Below are 25,491 nucleotides of genomic sequence, written 5' to 3'. Positions count from 1 at the left end.
GGGTGCCCCATTTGTCAAAAGAGGTACCAAGCATGGTGTCGTGTATCTCCCACTTGTGACTGAGGTAGAGAGTCTGGCTGAGGGCGTTGGCCAGGGAATTCTGGGTGCCTGGGAGATACATGGCTTGGTGCTTGATGAACCAGTTCCAAAATGTGGATGGACTCAGAGCAGAGGGAGAGAGACTTGGCGCTGCCCTGCTTGTTGATGTACACAACCATCGCAATGTTGTCAAAGAGAAAGTTTAATGTGGGGAGACTGGATGAGCAGCAGAATGCTTGATATGAGAAATGGACTGCCCACGGTTCTAGCACGTTTATGTGCATCCTGGCTTCCCATGACATCCACATTCCCTGGGCTGTGTGACGGTCCAGGTGAGCTCTCCAACCTGCCAGGAAGATGTTTGTTGTGATGGCAGCCATTGAGAGGGAGGGACGAAGGGAGTGCGACCATGACCTTTGAAGGATTGGTCCACCATGTGTGGGAAGCCAGCGCTGTCTGGGGAACTATGATCCTGACCTGCATATGGTCCGTGTTGGGTCTGTAGACAGAGAGGAGCCACATCTGGAGGCAATGCATGTGCAGATGTGTGTGCGGTGTTACATAGGTGCAGACTGCCATATGGCCAAGGAGAGAGAGACAGTGGCAGACCACTTGCGATAATGGTTGTCAGTGTTGCAAATCGGAACCTGCCAGAAGAATGGCCCTTGCCATGCTGGAGTCGAGCTGTGCTCCAATAAAGTGGACCATCTGTGTAGGTATCGACACAGATTTTTCTTCATTGATGGAAATACCTAGAGATGCCAGAAGAATGTAAAGGGTAAGGATGACGGGGTGACTTCTTGTTGCGTTAACATCACAAGGAGCCAGTTGTCTAGGCAGAAATACATCGAGTAGCTGAGGCACTGCATTTGGACAGCCACCATGGCAAAGCCTTTGTGAACATTTGCAGAGCCATTGCTATGGTGAAAGGGAGGACCTGGAATTGGTAGTGATGGTGCCCTATCGGAAAATGGATAAACTTGCAGTGGGTTGGGTGAATGTCCACATGGAAGCAGGCATCCTTCATGCCAAGAGCCACAAACCAGGCTCCCTTGGGGAGGGATGGGATAGAATTTGAACTTTCTGATAAAGGTGTTCAACACCTGAAGATCGAGAATGGGGTGGTGCCCTCCCCTCCCCTCCCCAGGATGAGGAAGTATGGGGAGCAGAAGCCTCGCCCTGTGTAGTGAGGTGGGACATGCTCTATGGCTCCCTTGAGGAGGAGAGCATTCACATGCGTTGATGAGAAGGGACTCCAAGAGGGCCAATGATTGGGGGGTAGGAGGGTGCAGATGTGGCGGGAATGAGAGAAATTTTATGCAGTGTCCATGCTGGATGATTTCCAGTACCCAACTGTCCATGGTGGTCTTGCCCCTATTGTGGGCAAATAGGGCAAAATCGCTCCCAAAGACAATATGGGGTGCCCTAAGTGGCATGGGGGAGGTTCATGGGTCTCGACTGCCACGTCAACACTGAGGTCTTGGCTCCCTTGACTATCTTTTCCTGAGCACCATTAGGGACAGGTCTAGCTCCTAGGGAAATGTTTTCTAATAGGCCTGGGAAAGGAATCTTTTTGGATATTGCCCTTGAACCAGAGAGTATAACTAACTGATTGTGGAAATCAAATAACTCAGAAAATAGCTTTTTTTTTTTTTTATTTTTAGGTCAAATTCCTCCTTGTCTTCCTTTGACTGAGGAATGAGGCATTTTTTTTCTGCTCTTCTCCACTGTGGCCAGTACCGTGTTCTTATTGGGAGACACTGTGGTGGTAAGTTTTTCCCCTTCTGAGCCAGACGCAGGGGCGGCTCCAGGCCCCAGCACGCCAAGCACATGCTTGAGGCGGCATGCGGCTCCGATGGACCTCCCGCAGGCGTGCCTGTGGAGGGTCCGCTGGTCCCACGGTTTCGGTGGAGCATCCGCAGGCACGTCTGCGGGAGGTCCACCGGAGCTGCGGGACCGGCGACCGGCAGAGTGCCCCCCGCGGCGTGCCACCGTGCTTGGGGTGGCGAAATGGCTAGAGCCGCCCCTGGCCAGACAGAGCCTTACATTCAGGGACATGAGCACAGAGTTTACGGAATATAGACTCAGGCAAGACCATTCTGTGTGTTTTGCATGTCTGGATCTCATGAAGCATGCTGCACAGCATGACTTCCATATTCAAAAGATCGCTCCTCACATCCCCCAAGAAGCAGCTACTCCCTGCACTGAGAAGAGGGGAGCGGGCAGAAAATTAATTTTAAAAGTCGGAAGGAAGTGTAAGAAAAAAAAGTAAGAAAGGAGAAAAAACAGTAAATACAGGTGCAAATTCTCACTGAAGAAAATATCCCCTCTAAGAGGCTAAAAAAGCTGCGGGAGCACTTAAGCTGCCTCTGCTGCCTCTCCGACACAGAACATTCACAGCTTTGCTTAGGGGATGGGAACAAGTGATTGGGATTGCCTGCTCTTTTACTCCTGTGCTCCATGGATATGGGACTCCATCTTAATGGACAGGATCACAAAGATATACTTGGAGAAATTGTTTTCAGATGCAAAACTCAAGAGATTAAAAGCAATGAATATTTTTTGTCTTTAAAACAATCCGTTTAGTACAAAGTCCTTAGATGACCAAATAAACACATTAAAGGTGAACTGAGAACCAAGGAAAGTTATTTCTTCCCTTTATTGATCTTCTAGAATATATAAATATGATTGTTAAATGGTTTTAAAAAAGTATTCCTTATGTGATTTTTACATTAGGCAATCAGAACTACTGACGAGGAAGGGATGCTTCAAGTGGAAGTCTGTCAAGCCACAGCTGAGGTTTCACCCTGCAATGTCACCATGCAAGTCCCTAAGATTGTTGGGGACACAATCTTAGCAAAGAGAGGAAAACCAGGATCTGATCATTCCAATGTAAAAACCAAAACCACTTATTTTTAAAATAAAGGAAACTATTTAAACATGACAATTTTTATAGCTCATAAAGAGCACACAAACAAATCTTTTGCATTTCATGGTTCACCTTTAAGAAGAATACCATAACCCTTGCCACGACCTTTAGAAACTCCTTTTAACATGTTATTTGAGATACTTCTGCAAACTGATAAATATCGTATTGTGCATTAAATGGTAATTGGGAACTGTAAGCATGTATATGGATAACAATTGACAATGAAAATACAACACTAATATTTAACATGCTTTTTTCTAAGACAGAGCAAATTAAAAACAGTCATACCCTGAATATACAAGGGATGTCTTTACGGGTTGCATGTATGACATCTGATGCTAGGACAGAGTTCACACAAAAATCTTCATCTCTGGTAAGAAAATGAAAAATATAATCACTAACAGGCTAACATAACTTAGAGAAACCACCTCAAGTGAGTGCCAACTATCACTATTATTTGTATTGTGGTAGCATCTTACAGGCCACAATTAGGATTGGTGCTCCGTTGTGCTAGGAACTGTATGCACACAAAGAAAAGAAAAGATAGTCCTTGTCCCAAAGAGTTTACAATTTTAGGCCCAGATCCTGCAATTTACAGCAGGGCCTGCTGCATCTGTGGGGGTCCACTGAAGTCAATGGGCTCCAGGCATGCTCAACGGTCTACTGGGATGTCAGTGATTGATTAGGACTATTACCCTAATGATTTGGAGAGAGTTAGTTGCTCTTTGAAGCCAAAGACGACATTAGAAATATAACAATTCACACCTAAGAGTGTAACAAGATAAGAACATGTGCAGAGCCTATATTTGAAGGATTAAGCAACATATCTCGCCTGTTTGCTGGATTAAAATAAGGGCATATTTAGATTTTCAAAACAGCTAGTTTCCTACTTTTTGTGATCGTAGAAATGAACAGTGTAAATCACAACAAACTCTCATGTACTTTAGATGGTGTCCTTCTACAAAGGGATTGTCTATACTGGGATTTTTAACTGCATTGTAAATGTAAGCAGACACCATTATTTGCTACTACCATAGTTAAACATAACCAGGAACAAACCTTGATGTCCTGTCTACACAATAACTTACAACTGTATTGCTCAATTTGTGTTAAAACACAACTAAAAATTTCAGTGTAGATAAGCCTAAAGAGGCAACCTTTCACCAATGGATAAAGCACAAGGCTGCTAGGAGTAATGTCTGGCTGAGCTGCCTCAGGCAATCTACTAATGTGAATGTTATGTGCAGTGCCTCACATTTCCACTCTTGAACACTATAGATTGTCACATGCCCAGGAGATCATCAGTGTCAACGCTCAAAACAGAATTACTGAGAGGAAAGAGCTGAGTATCTGTCACCTATGGCACTGGGCCTTATTGGAGGGGATCATTCATCAAGGTAGTTGTGTAAGCAGATTCTACACTAAAGAAAGGCATAAAGGTGTTTAACATTACAGGATGTGCTACTTAACCAAGAGAAATTTTATTTTAGTTTATTGGGTAAAAAATGGAGAGAAACAACCGGCTTGTTGTAGGAAAAAGTCTCCTGTGCTTAAAAGAAAACAGTTAAATGTAAAAACATGACCTCTGTAATCAATAGAGTCAGGGAGTGCTGGGGTAATCTACAGTCTAAATTGGCAAGCTCAAAGCTTCCTGGAGAACTGCTTTAATGTACTCAGTTTTTCCAAGGTTCCTGAAATTGCTAGCTATGTGTTACCAATGATTTGCTTGGTTGGGATAGCGCTTTCTCTGTTCACAACCTGCACATCCCCTGTGCCCTACTTTATCTTGACTAGTTTCCCCAAGACACACATCAAACTCTAGGAGAGCACACTAACATTATGTGATTTCAAAGAAAATGAAGTGTCACACCACTTCTTACTGCTTAAATTAACCTTAAGTCCACGTATAGGAGGCATAAATCATTTCAGAACAGAGCTCTTATGTTACAAGAGATTCTTATGTACTGCTTACAGAGGCACTTGATGTAGGGAAAAATAATGGAAGTTTTCTAACTACCATGGCAACACAAACCTGAGATCCAACACCTGACTTGCAACAACTCCAGGCTGGGTGGATTTTCCTTCAGGCACATCATATAGAAATAGTTTGCAGTCACAGACAACTGCATAGGCCCTCTGCCACCCCTTCTTAACTCCTGTAGGCTTTGGAACCTGCATGTAAATAATGGATCATTCATTATATGTAAAAATGGTTATACAGACATAAGGAGAGGAAATTTAGAAAGGCATGGCAACTCACATTTGAGTCAAGGGAACCTGAACACCAAATTTTGGTTATATTTAAAATTGGTGGAAAAGTGTCACTGTACATGAAATTTCAAGAATAGCAGAACATTTCTTTATGAAGTTCCCCCATTCTTTGTCCAGGTTTAATAAATACTTTCAACTTTTCAAGTGGTAAACTCAGGACATGTCTTTTCAGAGATTCCACAGATGCCAAATTGGTGACCGAGTTTACTTTTTATCCTACATTTCTCTCTGCCATAGCAAGAATTCTTTTTCCCCTCAAAGAAGGTTTTTCTTTTTTATGTTTGTGGCAATTTCAGCAGCCAACTTCTAGTCCACCAAGTAAAACCACCTGTTTCTCAAGGATTAGCATTAAGGGCATTAGTGTGAATTGTACATAATCCAGGGTGTTAGCACAATCTGGGGATGGAGTTAAACATAGTTAGGGTTTCCAGCTACAATACAAGACCAAACAGCATCTGCAATTTAAGTTTCCAGTTATACTGAAGAAAAATATCACTCATGTCCAAGGTCAAAAGATTCTTACCTTAACATAACCTTTGTACGCCATTCCTATCCCTCTTTGCACATCTACTCCGAGAGGCCTTTTGGCTTGCTCAGGGGGTATAGGACAGACTTGAGGCGCACTGTCCTTGCAGGAAACATGGCATGCGAATGAACACACTGAGAACAAAAAAAAAATCTATAATGAAATCATGTTATGAAGATGAATTCATTTTAATAGGTGATGCACATTTTCTACTCTTGGAATCAGGAGACCAATGAATTCAGTTGAAATTGCCTGCAAAACATACATACAGACGCTCCCTGACTTACGCAAGTGCTCTGTTCCCGAACGCCTTGTGCAAGTCGAATTTTGCGTAAGCTGGGAATGATTTTTAGGTTAGATGGCTGAACATTCAGAACGGTTTAACTGACTCACCATCACAGGCATAGCCTTGTCGAACTAATCCCACCATGAGAGATGTGCAGTGACTGCACTGAGTAGGGCTTGAAAAGGACTTGATATTGAGTTGGTGAGCTTTAGGCTGAAAGATAAATTCAGGATAAAATAAAGCTACATAAGGCAGACCAATCAATTCCAATCTCCATAAAATATGTTTATCTTTTCTTTATGTTATTAGCAGGAGGGAATTACAAAATACTGCTTTCTTGTAACTAACTGCAACTTGTCAGAAGTCCTGCAAGATGGAACTTTCTCTCAAAAAGACATGTTGTATATTCTTTTATTTCCAATTTAAGAAAGACACACCCATGTGAACAGCAGAAACAGACAGGTATTTTAGTACAAATAAAAAACCCAAATCTACTAACTAATCCGAAATAATGTTTTCTCACCTCTGACAAAACTAAAGACTTAAATAATAATTATGTAGGAATATGAATTAAAAAATAGGCTTACAAATAAACAGCAAATAAAAAACTCAGACAGGACAAACTTTTCTTTAGTTCTTACAAATAAGGTGAACAAGGTCCCCCTACCTTTGGTACAGCTAGAGAAATGGACTGAATGGTAGGGGAGGGAACAGCAGGCATCCTCTGAAGCCGTATTGGTTCCTGAATCACAAAAAACTGCAGTTGAGCAAAATGAGGCTTCAATAATTTGTTTTACAATTAGGGTGTTATTAAAAATTTGTCATGATCAGTAAGCGTTTAAATTTTAGAATGTATTGCCATTCCTAATTTACTGTGAATGAATTACATCTTAAAGCACTCATAGGAAAGCCTGCATAATAACAAACAAGCAGCAGTACAAAAATGGGTCTGAAAATGGAGTACAACATACATAGAGACTGGGGAAAGATTCCACCTGCAACTGTTCTCAAAGCCTGTGTGCTTATAACAATGACACATGGTCTGCAAATAAGCAAACACTCAAGACTGGAGTAAGCCTCTTCATGGTGAGTAATGTCTGTGATATACATTTATAACAAACCAAGTGTGCTTAAAGACTTAAGTGAATTACTCTGAATAATAAAATACCAGCTGCCTTACTTCTTGCTGCTGTTCTGTAGTCATAACAGAAGTGGATGGTGAGACTTCTGGTTTAGGACCTTGTGTTTCCTGCTCGCTAATAGAACTTGTCTGCAAAAAATGTTAGCAAACAAATTAGATTAATACTACAGATCTGAAGTAGTGTTCTTGCATCAGCATAAAATAAATCCTAGAATGGTTACAATTAACAACTCAGAGCAAAAAAAATAGTTTGTGAAGCACAACATTAAGAGCACTGCTAATGTCTGTAAATGCTATGTAACGTCTGTTTCAAAAAACAAACAAACAAAAAAATCCCAGACCCACTAAATGACAGCAAAACTGTAGAAATGGAAGTATCATATTTTAAAAATTCCCAAATGGTAGGTGGCATAGTAGCCATAAACATCAGCCTCCTTCTCCCTGAAATCCAAGGAGGACCCTTCATAACATACTTGGACTCCACCAATCACATCTTTGAATGTTGCTCCTACATTCTTGTACTCTGGTATGAGAGGAAGCCAGTCTTCTTGGACAACAAACCATGAAATATTTACTACAGTAGGATTTTTACAATGCAGAGCAGCCACTGATCCAAGCATAAGGTTCTTAAAGTGACTTCATCCAATTTATTTTTAGTATTTAAAAAAATATTTCAAGAATTTTATAGATAGAATTTTGTTACCATTTGGAATTCTAACAATAATTACAACACATTTCACTAATACTAGAAACTAATACCATCACACATCCTCTATTAAATACATATTTACAATAACTACTACTAATTGCCAGCACAAGGGGTAGTGTGCTATATAATTCTAGAGTTAAAACAGCTGGGAGGGGAGGGGGGGAGAATTAGGATATTATATTATTGTACTCTGTGGACATTGGGAAGATTATGATTAGCAAACATTAGATTAAACTTTATAAAATATAATTTAATTAGTGGTAAAGGCCGTTGAGTAAGAGTCATACTCACTCCTCAGCTACTTTAGATTGGAAGATAACACAGTTACACTAGATATGTATCGACATTTTGTTATATGCTGATTGGTAGTGCTAGACTGAGGAATATAAAATAAACATGAAATTGTATCCTTGTGTAAAACAAAGTATGTTACCATGGTAAATAAGATTCATCTTTAGCCATGATTGTATTGTCAGAGTATCTTAAATTGTCAGCCTGCATGGAGGTTTAAAAAAAAACCAAACCAACTATTTCTATTTAGTGGGTTAATTTGTAGTAAAAAGTTATTAAGGAAGAAAAAAATCCACTAGTTTTAGGATGCCAGTTTTACAAATAGGTCATAAATTAAGGAGACGAATGTATCAGCAAGAACTTACTTCTTCCCAAAAGGCTAGCAGAGAAGACGTAGACGAGGAAGAAAGAGAATCCTTTGTTGTAACAGATAGGGATAAAAATGATCATTTATCACCCATAAACTTCAGAGGGATTATTAGTAGGCTAATTAAATGAATGTTTATGCAGCAAACTGATATTTACACAAACCAAAAAAACCAGGAAGATCAGGGGGCGGTATAAGTGTACCTTAAAAAAGTTAATGGAAATTTTGTTAATCAAAATATTCAGACTTCTAACTGTAATTCGTTAGAAAATGATACTCAACTTTCCTTAGCACTTATTTATTTATGGCAGGATATATGACATGGCCTTTTGGTTTATTATGCATTTGATTTTTTAAGCCCTAAACTTTGTAATATATTTGATTTCAATTATAAAAACAATGATTCAACCTTTATTCATACAAAGTGCTTTAAAATCTCATATACTGACTAAGTAATGTCAATTTGCTTTAAATGAGAAACTATCAAGGTCAGTAGACCTAAGAACTCACACCCTGGCAACAGCATGTTTCGTATGCTTTTCATCTATTCCTTTTTTAAAGGAATGTCTGGGGAGTGGAAGTGGAATAGTATACAGAATGACCTGCGGTGTTAATAGTAAATAAACTAGCACACAGATATTATAATAGGAAATAGCACACACATTCAAGGTTCATGTATTGCACATCTCACAGCATGATCCTGTCTTCTTGGCAACAGCAACGATGTGAGAAATATATAGAAAGTACAGTAATCAAATGATAACACCATCTAGATCCAAATATCTATCTAGGTAGACCAGGATTTAATCCCAACCAGTATAACTGCACCCCTCTATTTTACACTATCAGACTTCTTATGATTTTCATTTTTAACTCTGTTTAAAATGTTATATAAAACATGTCCAGAAACATATTAAGGATCAAGAGTTCATAAAGTAAGGAAATGTGATTCACTGCAGTAATTAACAGCTGTTTCCTCAGGGGATGTACAAACTTTACGCACCAAAGCCACACTTTGTATGATTAACTTTCTAAAGAAAATCAGAGGGTGTGTCATGACAAAGCTGAGCTACAGTCCAACAAAAACCTTGGAAAAGTCTTATTTGGCCTAGACCAACAGGCTGGGTCTACTGCATCTCTGAAGCTCTTTCCAGTTCCATCTACTCTAACCTCCACATTGAAGCCCAACACTAGAGGCAACAATTTTACATACTAGACGGGTCACCCTTTGGAGCTCATCAATGCATTTAATCAGCTCGTTTGTCAGCAGATGCAACCATGTAACCAGCAGCTGTACGTGCTGCCCTTTAGTTCAACTTTAACGTGAAGCTTGTTCCGAAAAAGTGAATGCGTTATTTATCCAGTAGAAGTTCTCAGACATTTTCATATCCTGGTTCTTTTGATTACCTTAAAGTGGGATTTTGCAATTATTTCAAAAAGTTATTGCTTTCTCTACTAATGCCTAGCTACATGACATCTGTTATAGGGCAATGTGCACTTGCTACATACTTCTAATTCATCTTGCATATTTCATACTCATTTGTCAGAACCTAATTTACTGCATATTACCCATGAATAAACTTTAATTCAAAATCCCCGTGACATTTTTGTAGTCATTTGATGTAAAAACTCACTCTAAAAGTCAGATCGCGTGCAAGAGGTGAAGTGTTGAAATATTCAAAAATTGAATCTTGAAAGTCTGGAAGTTTGAGACCTGAAAGAAAATAATCAGCTGATTTAGCTCAAAGAAAACACTACAGATAATAAGCTCAAAATTAATTCTAATACTAACTTTAGTTACCTGTATCTGTTCTGTATTTTTCTTCCAGCTTTTTCTTCAATCCCTCCATTTCTTCCAACAGCTCCTGATTTTTTGCTTCAGATTCCTTCAGCTTACTATAACATGAAAATCATGAAGTATTTGAAATGCAAGAAATTTACTGCATAATTTCATATTCTTGTTTTTAATGGCAGTAGTCCCCCTTTTGCCTCTTAGCTTTGGCAACACCTACCTTCTTTTTAAGGCAGATCATTTCCCCCAGCCCACCATTCCTGTGAATTACAATTTCACTACCATGCTAGACTGAGAGTTCTTTAGGTTATCTGCATCTCTCCCTGTGATGTTGCAGGTGGTAGCTAACTGATGATAATCTCTGCGTAGGATGGTCTTCCTTCCCCCATACCACCATCATCTCTCCAACTGCTCTAAGAAAAGGGATTTATGATGCTACTCCTAGAACCCATTTCTCCTGCATGGCAAAGACCCACACATTACAATCAATCCACTCATTTGGGCATGATGCTTTATCTTAAAAATTACTTCAAGAAATCTTTAGAATTTTTAAACGAAGTTCGGGAAGAAACCTGTAATAGACCACATCATTTTCCGTCAGGGTGTAAGATTCTTGGCATAAAGAAGGGTAAATTAAAAAGTGTTTGTTATTTGAACAGGTAGCTAAGAATGGCACATTAAGGGTAACTCAGCATGTTAACATGTTCAGATGAGCAAGACTGCAGGCTTCAGTAATTTATTACCTCTCAAAGGATAAGTTTGCATCTTTAACCTTTCGTAACTCTTCTTGAATTAGCTGTTTGGCACGTATTTCTGCATCCAGAGCAGACTGCAGTTCCAGCCTTGCTGACATATCCAGCTTCTGACTGCGTCGCAGTTTCCAAAGTGGATCCTATTGGAGTAAGTTATTGTACATTAACATCAACTCTCTAAAGTAATTTTCCTCCTTTGTTCACAAATATAAAGAGAACACAGAACCTCTGATCCCCCCGGTTATCTTAATTTAAAATCACATACTAACACTTTCTCTGTTATGATGAAAGAGTTTAAATGGACACTGTCAAAACTGGCCCAATATTTACATTTTATAAAACAGGCTTTTATAAAAAGCCACGACCAATGAAAGTGTTCAGTCAGTAGTTTTAAACCAATTAATGGTTCATCTGCAGTGACTGAAACCCAAACCCTGCAACACTAAAAACTTGAAAATGAAAATGACTATGAACAAAGGTGAAAGTGACTTCACTTATTTTCATTGTCCAGGCTGAGAGAAAAGTAAAAGTACAGTGAAATTGGAGTTTTAGAATGTTCAAATCAATCAATCAAGGGTGCGTTATTACTGACATAGGTACAAATTTCTGTTTGTTTACAACGAAAGGCTTTTAAGTTGTTAGCACCTCTTTGAGAAACCTAAAGACAATACACCTCTACCCCGATACAACGCGACCTGATATAACACGAATTCGGATATAACGTGGTAAAGCAGTGTTCCGGGGGGGGGAGGGGGGCTGCGCACTCCAGCGGATCAAAGCAAATTTGATATAACTCGATTTCACCTATAAAGGAGTACGATTTTTTGGCTCCCGGGGACAGCGTTATATCGGGGTAGAGGTATATATGTATTTTTTAATCTTATTGTACATTATATACTAATTTAAGATATGGATTAGTTCCTCTGCATTTTATTACCAGAAAATGGTATTTTTGATTTTCTAAGAAAGATAATTTTTCAAGGGTTTTTTTTTTTTTTAATTATAGAGGTTCTCAAACATTTTCATAATGAGGACTGTATCTTAATAGAGATGGTCTCATGGACACCTATCCACCCACTCAAGATCATAAAACTGTATAACATTCCCATGGCAACTGCACACTGAAACAGAATATTAAAAAATATATTTTTTGCTCTCTAATGAAGTTTAGCAGCTGAGACGAATGAAAGCAACACCATTTTAACATACTGGTGATCTGGGGAAAGCTGAAAGTGCTCCAAAGAATCTCAGTAGGCCAAGAACCACAATTTGAAAGGTAAGGCCTTATTTCATTTCCATATATACCTGAAGTCTGCTCCAAACACATGATTATTAATTTAGAGCAAATTTGCTAAAGTCTATGAAACCAGCCTTGTTATAGTATGTCATCCACTTTTTATATTTTGACAGTAGGCAAAAAGCAAATGGTCATTGTCTGCTGTAAATTTGCCATTTCCTCCTCTTGCGCTTGTCTTCACTTAGGGTTAGTTTGCACTTCACTCTCTACCCCAAGCAAGGGAGGGGTGGGGCACAGCTGTGCTGTCTCAGGAGTAGATCAGGAAGAAAATTACAAGCCACAATTTGCTCTCTTGCTTCCCACTTACTCTGAAGTGGGGAGGAAAAGGGGATGTAATCTGTTATGAGCATGGGCGGAGACTGGGGAGCATGAGGGCATTGCCCCTCCAAATACACAAGTCAAACTATGCCTATGGTTACCAGTATAAACCAGTAGCAGGTTACTTTCTCCTTGTGTGCTGGCCGGCGTGTTGGGTGAGTAGAGGCCCTATGAAGATGCTTTCCTTCCCCATTCTTGGACTTACCAGGTGCTAAGGACAAGAGAGAATTTTGCCCTTAGGACTGTAACCTTTCCTAGGCAGGGGCTCCTTTCTTTAAGACCGCTAGGCAAACTCGTGAAATATAAATTTATATAACTAGCTGCTTAACATTTTCCCATAAGGAAAACTTTCTTCCTGATCCCAGATGTTGATCATCTTATGCCATGCAGCATGAAGAATGAAACCCTTGTAGTTTTATTACTACTACTGTCAGGGCAAATGGCTATTATTCATTTATGTGTCTAAACCTTTTGGGGTATGGTGCTTTAAAATTATTCCCTTTTATTTCTTTTAGAAGTGTTTATTTTATTAACTCTTCCCTTTAATCTTGTTTTAAGGCATAGTTTGCAATTAACGGCAGATATTAGCAACAAGCAAAATACAGGATTTTATCAAATTCGGATTGTGAGACCCCTGGGCAAAGGTGCCCTGTTCTTCGCAATCAGCTCTCACCTCAGACCTGACAAACTCACTACAGCAAACATGTCTTATTTATCCATAAACCACAACATGTAAGGTATCTACAGAAAGCTCGTAATTTGCCATGACTCAATCACTGAGAAATGTACGGATGGATGTTATTAAAGGAACAATGAGTGTTGTAAGCAAGACATGGGAAGTAATTCTTCTGCTCTACTCTGTGCTGATTAGGCCTCAACTGGAGTATTGTGTCCAGTTCTGGGCGCCACATTTCAGGAAATATGTGGATGAATTGGAGAAAGTCTATAGGAGAGCAACAAAAATCATGAAAGGTCTAGAAAACATGACCTATGAGGGAACATAGAAAATTGGGTTTGTTTAGTCTGGAGAACAGAAGACTATGCGGGGACATGATAACAGTTTTCAAGTACATAAAAGGTTGTTACAAGGAGGAGAGAGAAAAATTGTTTTCCTTAAGTGTCTGAGGATACAACAAGAATCAAAGGGCTTAAACTGCAGTAAGGGAGGTTTAGGTTGGACATTAGGAAAAACTTCCTGTCAGGGTGGTTAAGCATTGGAATAAATTGCCTAGAGAGGTTGTGGAATCTGTGTCATTGCAGGTTTTTAGGAGCAGGTTAGACAAACATCTGTAAGGGATGGTCAGCAATTCTCAAACTTATTTAATTGTGCCCCCCTGCGTTGTAGTAGTAATTTACATCCCCCGGCACACAAGAACATATACCAATAAAAAAACCCATGAAACTCATGAAATATTAAACACAGTAAGTCATTGATTCAAACCGAGCTAACAATCCATTGTGATAAGAGCAAAAGCAACAATGATTGTGGTCAATGCTTACAATTAGATGTCCACACCGTGCCATAGCAAACTGATTAACATACAGATGGCAATGACTTTATAACGCTAGGCAAGCTTAACAAAAATCCATCAAAATGCACCGCCCCATCTGAAGACCTGATACATCTGGAGGAATCAGCTTCGCTAGTTATTTATTGCTGCGGGTAAAATGTGGGTGGTGTTTTTTGTCTAACACTTCTCACAGCCCCTCCTAGCCCCTAGTTTGAGAACCTCCTGTGTAGATAATACATAGCCCTGCCATGAGCGCAGGGGACTGAACTAGATGACCTCTCGAGGTCTCTTCCAGTCCTGTGATTCTATGATAAATCAGTCACAAGGTAATGTGTATCAATGATGATCTATTCAAGCAAGAGGGATTGTCACTTCTCCCTAGTCAGCTGATGAGATAATGCAGGGTTTCATTGTCTACCTTTGCACATCCCAGAAAAGTCAATGGGGAAAACACCAGACACTACAAACCACCAAAACCATTTAAAAGGTAAAAAAGACACTCTACAACAAGGCAGGGGTTCGCCCGGCCTGTGAGCAGAAACAAATGGCTGGTTTCAGTATACCAGAATAGGGAAAAGCACTCTATCCACTCACTGAGGAAAACCCCTGGCAGGATGGGGGTTCTTTCATGAAAATTTGAACCCTGGTTCTTGAGAAACCAGCCAGCTCTGCAACAGATGGAACTTTGGTGAGAAAAATCTACTTTATTATATAGGAAAGGTAACTATTCATAAGTGCAAACTCAGGTTCACGTTTTATGATTTTGTTTTATATTGTAACCACTTGTTTCCATCACTCTCTTGTTTCTAGTTAAATCTCGATTTTATTTAAATAAGAAACTTTTATCATAAGTGGTCACAAGTGCTGTGTGGTTCAAGCTAAAACTGGGGTGTGCAGCACCTTTGGGTGTAGAGGATTTGGGATTTCTGTGAGTAGTCGGTGTCAGGGGCTGCATATCACAGGGGAGTGATTCAGTGCACCTATTGTTAACCTGCCTGGGGAAGGAAGGGTTGGCATAAGCACAGAGGGGAGTGTGGCTGAAAGGCTGGCAGTGTCAGGGAGCTGACACTGCACTACTACAAGACTCCCTCTCTCTAGAGAAGATGGTAACAAGGTGACTCACAGGCCTGGGTATTGCAAGAACTGTCACAGTGGTGTAACTGGGATTCACACACAATGGGGCAAAGTAGACAGGATAATCAAAGCACACAGTGTTTATTAGAAAACACCTCTGGCTATTTCCATACTATTCCCTTTCTTGATACATAAGAGGATTTCTAAATGAACATGGAAGTAAATGAAGCCAAGTATTACGCATTTTAGGCATCCAGAATTAAAAAGCCTTCTGAATGTTTACTGTTGACTTACCAATGTTCTTGAGCCCAGACTAGAAATTCTCAATGACTCTAATTCTTCTGTCATCTTGGAAGCTAAAGCCTGAAGATATCCACGTGCGTCCTTCTCATCACTTACCCTAGAGTGCAATTACAAAGCAGTTACTTAAGCAAGACCTTGTTTAGAAGCTGGAGAAAATATAAAACTTTGATTCTCAGGCTAATGCACCATGAAACAAGTCATCTTGCTGCCAAATATCAAGAGTATTTGTACTGAATTTAGGGTCACAAGCAGGGATAGAACACAGGGGAAATTGCCAGGCCCAGGATGGAGCCTAGCTGTGCCTCCTTTAGGACTTCCCTCCAGCTGGTTCCCCTACCCCTGGATGCTGCCAGGTGTTGCATGATAGTTTCCACTCTAGAACTCAACAGGAACCATAGTGCGTTTCACTACTAGTGCATGGAGTCTGATCTGCTTGTTCCATGAGCAGCCAGAAGCTGAGTTCTATGGGCCTCCCCCAGGTCCCCTCTCTCAGTGCCCAGAAAAGCATATAAACATGCCCTCAGCACCCCTTTCCTTCCTACTTCACTAGCTGAAAGATTCTTTTCAAGCTGAAAGGCCACTCCAGGGACAAGAAACTCTTCTTTCTGAGAAGCACTGCTCGCTAGGCCTAGGCTCCATCACCACTGAGCCGCAGGTGGAGGAAGAATGTGAGCACACCTTTATGAATGTGTGTACGCATGCCTGCCTGTGTTCTGACATTCGTGAAACACTTGCACATAGCCTGTCAAACCAGTAAGGTACTCAGAAATAGAAATTGTGTGCGAGAGAGGGGCTGTCTTTCTGACTGCAAGTGCTTGTCTGGGTGAGGGTGGGAACACTAAAAAAAAAATCAAAGGAGGAAATACAAGAGGCCCGGAGCCTTCTGGGGGCTGCAGGCGATGACGCCGGAGACTGAACTACTACAAGGTAGTCTCCTGCTTTGAGTCTCCTGAATCCTGTAAGTTCTGGCAGCTGCCCTGAGTGAATTAGTCAGAAAATTCTAGAGGAAACCAAGGATCGTGATTTCATGATTTAATAATCATTTTAAATGTTGACTTGAACTGACACTGAAATAGTCTTCTTGTGCATTTAATATTCTATGGCAGTAATTTGCTGCAAAATGAAAAAAATGCTACTACTTAATCCACTGGTAAACAAAAGACAAAACAGATCATCAATAACTACATCCATGTATAGTTTTCCACTAATCTTCAAAATCCACAGAAGACTTGGTTATGTTAAAAAGGCCCTATCTGTATTTCAAAAGCTGAAGATTGCTATCTGGAATAGTACATACCACTGAATAATTTCTGCAATCTGAGCTTCCCAATGAGCAACCGATTCCTTCTTTGCTGCCAGGTCTTGGAGCTCATCTTCTAGCTGCCTGTTTTGTGCTGTTAATTTATCCACAAAGGAACAAAGCTGAAATGAAAAGTCATCGGTTGTTTTCATCTGCCATTTATGTCACTTTCAAACTCATTATGCATGTGGAATACACACAAACAAGACCACTCGAGGATATTAAAAAGCTCTGCCAAATCAATGTAACCTTTGGGAAACGTTTTTCTCAGGCTCTATGAGGGGGACTTCCAGGTCTAGTAGTACTCAGGTTCACATGCCACTTCAAACGAAGGAAATGAGAACTGGAGAAATGAATAGAAAAACCGATGAGTGTCAAAGACACTGTGCAATCCAAGCTTGGGGGTAGTTGGTATCAGCCTCTTTTATACCCTTGGAATACTTCATGGGGGAATGAGGGGGTGAAAATCCCCAGTGGACAGTTCTTCATAAAATTCCACTGCTCAACATCAGGAGGCACCAATCTCACAAGTGTGAGTGGCCTCTGCATACTACAAGAAGAAAGTGATTTGCCCAGGTCCGTGGCTTACATGTGTGATAGTCGGAATTTCTCCTATCCATACTAATGAAAAAATCCCATTTTTAAAGCATGTTTATGATTTCTTCTGTGGTCAGTGAGTTTTATAGAAAACTATCACAATATCAGAGTGACACAAAAGGTAACAAGATTTAAGTGAAGAACAGAACACTAGTTTTCAAGAAGAGTAATTGTACTTTGTTCCAAAACAATGGCTATACGAATTACCTTTTCATTTTCTGTTGTTAACTTTTTGTTATCTTCAAAGAACATGGTTCTTTCCCGTTCATATTTCTCTTTTATTGTTCCTACAGTCTCCTCCATCTCATTGTGCCTGAAGAAAAAATAGAGAACTTATAACTTTACAGACCACTGGGGGTGGCTGGGATTTTCAAAAGGCGCTAGGGGAGTTAGGTGACCAAAATCCCACTACAGTAGAGAAGGAGCGTAAGGGGGGGGGGGGGGGGAATTTCTCCAGCAAAGTGGTTTCATACAGACCCTTACCGCTCTCGTTTTGCCTTTTCCAATTTATCTTTTAGCATCATGATCTCTTTCTGCAGTGCTAGCTGATGGCTTTCTGAATCATGCACCTCCTTTTTTATATTTTTTACTTCCAAGACATGGGATGCCTCTCGCCTGACTAACTCTTCTTCATAGAATAAGATTTTCTTTTCTAGCTCGGACTTCATTTTGGAAAGCTCCTGCTGATGTTCTAACGTGGCACCTGCTGCACGGCCTCCTTGCTTTAGCTGCAGAATAAAGAGTGAAAATTATCAGGAAAAGACGATCAAAAATTTTTCTAGTGTTGCTTAAAAAGTTAGGACAGGCAAAAACCAAGAGATTCACACCAATAACAAGAGGCTGTGTCAGGTTTCTATGAAAGCCCGATTCAGTTAAAAGACATGAAGTGCCACAAACGTACACGCTTAGATAAGTGAAGTTATTGGAGGCTTGGTCTCGTATCAGTAGTGAAAAGGGCATCTGTTTCCCTATATCCTGCGTTTTTTAAATAATGGTACCTTTAGTGCTTCCAGTTCATTTTCCAGCTGCTTGGAGAAAATCTCACTGTGTTCACGAAGCTTGCGTTCCTTTGATGCTTCTGCGGTGGCATCCTCAAGTTGAGCTTCCAGCTGTAAAAAGAAAATCTTAAATTATGTCAAAGGAGACAGACAGTTGTAGCTACTCTGCTTCTTTCCTCTCCTCCAGGCTGCCTTTAGGTCCTTGGAAACAGCAGGATTCCTTCTTTACCTCTGTCCTTATAACTCTTGCAGCCCACACTGTGACCACTCTCTTTCTAGACAAGTATTTCAGGCAAGAGTCATTCCCTTTGTAGCGCAAACACCACCACTCTGTCAGCCAGTGGGGTTACTGTTGGGTAATTAAAAAAAAAAAAAACGAGACAGTTAAGTTTTCCGTAGGTGTGTGTGTGTGCGCTCGCCACGTGCACCAGTGCCGGAAGTTTTTCCCTCAACAGTATCCATAGGCTCTGGCACCCTCTGGAGTGGCGCCCGCATGGCACAGTATAAAGGGCGCCACTGGTGCCCCCACTCTTAGTCCCTTCTTGCCGGAAGCTCAGATGAGGGGAGGAGGGTTGGGTTGGGGAATGGACATGAGCAACACATCTGGAAAAACACCAGTTATGGAAAAGGTAACTGTCTTTTCTTCTTCAAGTGCTTGCTCATGTGCATTCCATATTAGGTGACTCTAAAGCAGTACCCCTGGAGGTGGCTAGGAGTTCACAGATGTGTTGATTGCAACACAGCTCTGTCAAATCCAGCATCATCGCAGGCCTGCTGAGTGATGGCATAATGAGCTGTGAACGTGTAGACAGAGGACCACGTTGCGGCTCTACAGATGTACTGGATAGGAATGTGCGCCAGGAAGGCTGCTGAAGATGTCTGAGCTCTCGTCGAGTGGGCTCTGACAATCGGCAGCAGTGGAACTCCTTCCAGGTTGTAACAAGTCTTTATGCACGAGGTGATCTGACTGGAAATCCTCTGTGAGGACACCGGAAGGCCCTTCATCCTATCCGCTGTTGTGATGAAGAGTTGAGTCGATTTACGGAAAGGCTTGGTACACTCTAAATAAAAAGCCACGGCCCTTCGGACGTCCAACATATGAAGGCACCTCTCTTTACTGGTCTTGTGCAGTTTCGGACAGAACACTGGGAAGATGATGTCCTGGTTCATATGGAAGGTGGAGATCACTTTCGGCAGGAAGGCCGCATGGGGCCACAGCTGAACCTTGTCTTTGTAGAAGACCATGTACGGCAGTTCGGAGATCAAGGCTTTAATTTCAGAGACCTGTCTCGCTGACATCACCGCCACTAGGAACGCGACCTTCCATGACAGATGGGAAAAGGAGCAAGAACCCAGCAGCTCAAAGGGTGGACCGGTAAGCCTAGAGAGAACCAAGTTAAGATACCACTGCGAGACAGGAGCCCACACATGTGGGAAGATTCTCTCGAGCCCTCATGCCATAGAAAAAACACTGTCTGTCCTTGGATTGGTGGATGAAAAGCTGAGATGGCTGTGAGATGCACTCTAATGGAAGAATGTGCCAGGCCCTGGTTCCTCAAATGGAGAAGGTAGTCCAGGACAGCCTGTATGGAAGAACGCAAGGGAGAGATGCCATGTTTGGATGCTCAGTGGGAAAACCTCGTCCACTTTGCCAGGTAAGTCAGTCTGGTTGAAGGCTTCCTACCCCCCAGAAGGACCTGTTGGATTCCTTCTGAACACGTCCTTTCCTCCAGGTTGAGCCACACTGCATCCACCCCAAGAGGTGGATGAACTCGAGGTTGGGATGTAGGAGCCGACCATGGTCCTATGACAGCAGGTCTGGGAGGTTGGGCAGGGGCCCGGGAGGGGCTGCTGACAAGTTCATGAGTGTACCGAACCAATGCTGGCAAGGCCACGCCAGGGCGATCACAACAACCTGCACTTTGTCTCTTGATCTTTGCCAGGACCCTGCTGATGAGTGGAATCGGAGGGAACACGTACATCAGTCTCCCTGACCATAACAGGAGAAAGGCATCGGAGAGGAAGCCTTTACTCAGGCCTTGCTGAAAACAAAACTGGTGGCATTTCCTATTTAGCCTGATGGTCAACAGGTCCACTTAGGGAGTTCCCCATCTTTGGAAGATCAGGCAGGCTACCTCACTCGTGATGAGAGGAGAAGTCCCAGCTGAGCTGGTCCACCAGCATATCCTTGACACTGGGATGGTGACAAGCTTCCAGGTGGATTTTGTGGCTGATGCAGAAGTCTCACAGACAGAGTGTCTATTGACAGAGAGCCAATGAGCATGCTCCTCCTTGCCTATTGATGCAGAACATTGAGGCTGTGTTGGCCATCAGGACTCGTACCACCTTGATCGACAGGAAGACACTGCATGCCAGCTGAACTCCTCAGAGCTCTCTCACATTTATGTGCAACCTTGCCTCCTCCGGGGACCAGATCCCCTGTCTCTGGAGGTTGCTGAGGTGCGCACCCCAGCCAAGGTCCAAGGCGTCCGACACCAACTCAATGGAGTGAGGCAGGTTGTCAAACAGAACACCCTCCAGGACTGCCCCGCGGTCGATCCACCATTGCAGTGAGGTAAGTATCGCCTAGGGAATGGTAATGATCTTTTCCAGGGGGTCTTGGGACTGGGAATAGACCGTCCCCAGCCATTGTTGCAGGGGCGCATCCAGAGCCTGGCAACTGCCATGTGACCCAGCAGGCACAGACAGACCCTGGCTGTAGTCAAAGGGAATGTGGAGACTTCTGTGATAAGATTTGCCATCGTGTGGAAGCTTTCCAGGAGCAGGAACGCTCTGGTGCAGGTATAGTCGAGGACCACTCCGATGAACTCTATCCTCTGCACCGGCACTAATGCTAACTTTTTGTTGTTCACCAGTAGGCCCAGAGAGCGGTACGTGGCTTGAAGCACCGTGACATCCCTTTGGACTTGAGAACTGGAGCTGCCCTTGATGAGCCAGTCGTCGAGGTATGGCTAGATCTGGATACCCGGGCGCCTGAGGTAAGCCGCTACCACTGACATGCACTTGGTAAACACACCCAGTGCTGTCACCAGGCCGAACAGGAGGACCACAAACTGGCAGTGGTGGGGCCCCACTATAAATCAGAGGAAGCATCTGTGTCCTTGAAAGATCGCTATGTAGAAGTATGTGTCCTTCAAGTCGAGGATGGCATACCAGTCTCCCAGATCCAGGGAGGGGATAATAGAAGCCAGGGAAACCAGGCAGAACTTTAACCATGCGGAACTTTAACTTTAACATCTTACAGATCTAGGATGGGCTGTAGACTGCCTTCGGCCGTTGAAATTAAAAAGTACCAGGAATAGAACCCCTTGTTCCTGGACTCAAGAGGAACTTCCTCCACCGCTCCCAGTTGCAGCCACCCCTTTACCTCTTGTGCGAGGAGACTCTTGTGAGAGGGGTCCCTGAAAAGAGACAGGGAAGGGAGGTAGAAAGCAACTGGAGGGTATAACCCTGCTCCACCATCCTGAGGACCCATCAGTCTGAGGTTATAGCGGCCCAAGCAGCGAGGAAAAGGAAAAGGCGGTTAGAGAACACTGGGACAGATGGATCTGGGGAACAGTCTGGTAGGTTGCCCTTGGGCACACCCTCAAAATGATTGTTTGGCCCCTTGCTTAGCACAGGTTGAGCCCAACTGGGCAGAGGGTGAAGGTGGGTGGCTCGGATGGCACTTGTAGCCCTTGGCTCATTTGTGGGGGCTGGTCCTGCTGAGGCTGGCTTCCCAAGCTCTGAGGCTGCTGCGGTTTGAACCGCTTACGCACTGCGGTTGGGATGTAAAGACCCAGGGTTTTCAGGCCTTTTTGGCTTCTGGACTGGATCTGTGGAGGGGGACCAGAGCTGTGGCAAGCACACACATACCTAATATGGAATGGCCATGACTAAGCACTCGAAGAACCCATGTTAAAGTCAAATATAAATCAAGAACATACAACATCTGTATGGGAAAATCATTAATGATAACAGGAGGAGTGAGGTATGTAAGTCACGATGGCAATGACAATGGCACAGGATAAGCCCCTAAAGTTTATAGTTCAGTTGCATCTTAAAACACATACCAACATCCAAATCAGCTTCCCTTAAAATGTTCACCTTTTATGCCAGTTAATTTAAATTTGGTAAATTTTTATACCAAGTACTTGACTATTCTGTCTCATAAAATTGTATAGTATAAAGTGATTATGTTATTTCCATGAATTATTTCTCTCTTATGAAGATATGGTCACTTTGAAATGACAATAGAAGTGGGTCTTGAAGAGGGATTAGGAGAGGGCAATGACTTTACAGCCTAGTTAAGGAAGACCACTTGATGTGTAAAGGTGGCATGGAAGAGACTTGTTGGAGGGCAGATAAATGGGCAATTAACCACGGCAAAGGTGGTGGAGAGAAATAAGTTACAAGCATAGATAAGTCTATTACAGGAGTGGGTGGGTGAGGTTCTGTGGCCTGCAATGTGCAGATCGTCAGACTAGATGATTGTGATGGTCTCTTCTGGCCTTTAAGTCTGTGAGTCTATAAGCAGATGGGGCAGAGTTGTAAGTAGCCTAAACTGTAGGATAAAGCTTTAATTTGAAGGGAGCTAATAGACATTTTAAATCATTTTAATAGACACATTCAAAATCATGGTGACTATTTTAGCTGCTGCGCTTTGAACGGACTTGAGGGTAAGGAAACCAGAGTGGAGGAGTTTTGCAAGCCCCAATACAGGACATTATGAGGGCCTGGATGGAAATGTTGTAAAGGAAAAAACAGCAACGTTTGGACACAGCCGAGATGTCTGGGGAAAGACTAAGGGTGAGGTCAAAGAGGGTAACAATGCCCTTCGATTTACCACCACCCAATCTTTTGTTCACTACTGAAATGTCTACTCCAATGCCCAACTGGCCCACGATGCTCCAGCCTTCATCACTCAACCTTTTACATTTTCAAACAAGCACTCCTGTGCTTGGGAAGAGCTGCCCTCTCTGTTTGGAAGGAGCTCCCAGTGAACATCCACAAAGCTATCTCATTATCCTTCCTTGAAATCCCTCCTTAAAACTCCTTTGTCATGATGCTACAAAAAACAGAGGCACCCAGCACAACAGGATTCTGCTCCACAATTAGTGTTCCCAGGCCATATGGTAATACTACTAATAAAATGATGGTGGTTGTGTAGTCAACTTAATGAACTAATTGAGTTTTTTTTTTTAGCTACATTTGTTACAAACACCTACTAAAATAGCTAATTGAAAATGAGGAGGAAACTATGACTTCCAATTTGCTTACTTCCTGAATTTGAGAGCACTTTGCTTAGTCTGTTCTACTGTTTCCCCTCTTTCATACAGCCACGGAAAAGAAAAATTTTAAAGAGGAAATCGGCAGGGGTACTCTGAATAAACTGCTTTGACCTTTGGAATTGACTAGATTTCAAGCTGACTGCATCTCTTGACATTTTTAAGGAGAAGATGAGCATATAGCAAGAACATATTTTCACTGCAGTACAAACAGAATACATGACAAAAACACTAAACTATCTCCTTCACAAACTACTAAATATTTAAGATGTACTCTGTAAATGAAATAAAATGAGCTAGGGATGTCAGGCCAATTTACAAATCCAATAAAAATTATGGTTACATTGAATTTTTTACTTTTATTAAGTATGACTTAAGTGAAGTGTAAGCAGCAGCTGAAACATGTTAGCCTTAAATATTTTGCCAAGATACCTCTTTTCTGGCTCTCTCAGATTTACGAATTTCCTGTCTCATAGAATCAATTTTCTGCAAAATCACTTCCATCTCTTCCTCTTTGTCACGAAGCTGTCGGGAGAACTTCTGTTTCTGAGAGCGCAAGTCTACCATTCTCTCATTCAGCTCTGAAAACTCCTGCATAGCTAGCTTTCTTTGCTGATGGGCATCCTTCAGTTCTTTGGACTGTGCCTTTAATCTTTCTGAAACTTCTACAAGTTGCTGGCAAAATTAAAAAAAAAAACAACATTAAAAATCCACATCTCCTCTCCAAGGAAAAAGCACACTAAATAAGACAGTCTTTATTTTAAAGTTAACCATTATATGTACTTTTCTAATTTACAAAAATCCTGTCTCATGCAGTGTTTTAATATTGTGCTGCTTCTAATTTGGCATTCCTCTTTGTGTAGCTTTGTTATTCCACATGTCTCATGATTTGTACACACAAATTAGTCACTTCCTTTCATACAACTGCTGATATTCCATCTCCATAATAGTCTCTGGCTGAAGAGAAGGCACAAAACGTACCACCAGCCCAAGGCAGTTAACTTTGTGCCATGTGCTTGATAATAGCACAACACTTAAAAAAAAATACAAAAAAAATTCCAGTATACACAATGCCATTGGATCAAGAGTCAAACCCACAAACTATGGGTGTAAGCACTACGAGATCAGCAAAACTTGTGAAATTCTTCAAGAAAATCTTATGCAAGATTCCACAGACAAAATTATGAAGAATATTCAATACTCTGGTGGAGAGCATTGTAAAAACCACACTTCCTTGTGGGAAGAACCTAACCTTGACATGACAAGCTTACAATACAAAACAGTGTATACTCCTTAATACTTGGCAATGAATATACATGAGAAATGATAAAACTGGACACCAGCAGTTAGGAAAAAACACATATGGAACTTAACTAGTTCCAGCTTCAAGTTTTTGCCATGATTACTGAAATTAAGATATTCAATGACCTGCAAAAGAGAGGTGTTCAAGTCAAGAGGAGCAGAACTGACTAACGCTCTACTCACATCCTTTGGTGTATACGCTCTAGTAGTGGTCCAGAGACACGGAGGAAGAGAATTTAAAAGAACTGCCTCCTATGGTGCAAAAAGTTTCTTCCAAAATAGAAACTTCAGTCATTCTGGCCAGTGGGTTGCTTTTACTGAACTGAAATGCCAACTGAAAAATATGGCGACTCAAACTTTCCAAACCCAATGCCTAGGGCCCTACCAAATTCACGGCCAT

General features: G+C 41.7%; 1 protein-coding gene across 1 annotated transcript in view; it reads right to left on the bottom strand.

The window, feature by feature from the left end:
• The window catches only part of CDC42BPB (CDC42 binding protein kinase beta), a 115,673-nt gene that overhangs the window by 17,450 nt on the left and 72,732 nt on the right, over window positions 1-25,491 (bottom strand). The window contains exons 13-27 of the mRNA XM_039533488.1: window positions 24,222-24,464; window positions 18,502-18,612; window positions 17,987-18,231; window positions 17,711-17,816; window positions 16,904-17,028; window positions 15,598-15,703; window positions 11,095-11,243; window positions 10,361-10,455; window positions 10,194-10,273; window positions 7,232-7,321; window positions 6,719-6,793; window positions 6,159-6,264; window positions 5,763-5,899; window positions 5,001-5,140; window positions 3,257-3,338 (exon numbers count right to left, since the gene is read on the bottom strand). Of these exons, the coding sequence (XP_039389422.1) occupies window positions 3,257-3,338; window positions 5,001-5,140; window positions 5,763-5,899; window positions 6,159-6,264; window positions 6,719-6,793; window positions 7,232-7,321; window positions 10,194-10,273; window positions 10,361-10,455; window positions 11,095-11,243; window positions 15,598-15,703; window positions 16,904-17,028; window positions 17,711-17,816; window positions 17,987-18,231; window positions 18,502-18,612; window positions 24,222-24,464 (1,890 nt within the window). The remainder of the gene's footprint in view (window positions 1-3,256; window positions 3,339-5,000; window positions 5,141-5,762; window positions 5,900-6,158; window positions 6,265-6,718; window positions 6,794-7,231; window positions 7,322-10,193; window positions 10,274-10,360; window positions 10,456-11,094; window positions 11,244-15,597; window positions 15,704-16,903; window positions 17,029-17,710; window positions 17,817-17,986; window positions 18,232-18,501; window positions 18,613-24,221; window positions 24,465-25,491) is intronic.

This window comes from Mauremys reevesii, linkage group 4 (genome assembly GCF_016161935.1).
Source record: "Mauremys reevesii isolate NIE-2019 linkage group 4, ASM1616193v1, whole genome shotgun sequence".
NCBI lineage: Eukaryota > Metazoa > Chordata > Testudines > Geoemydidae > Mauremys > Mauremys reevesii.
The sequence above is the reverse complement of the archived record's forward strand: the minus strand, read 5'-3'. Positions and strand labels throughout refer to the sequence as shown.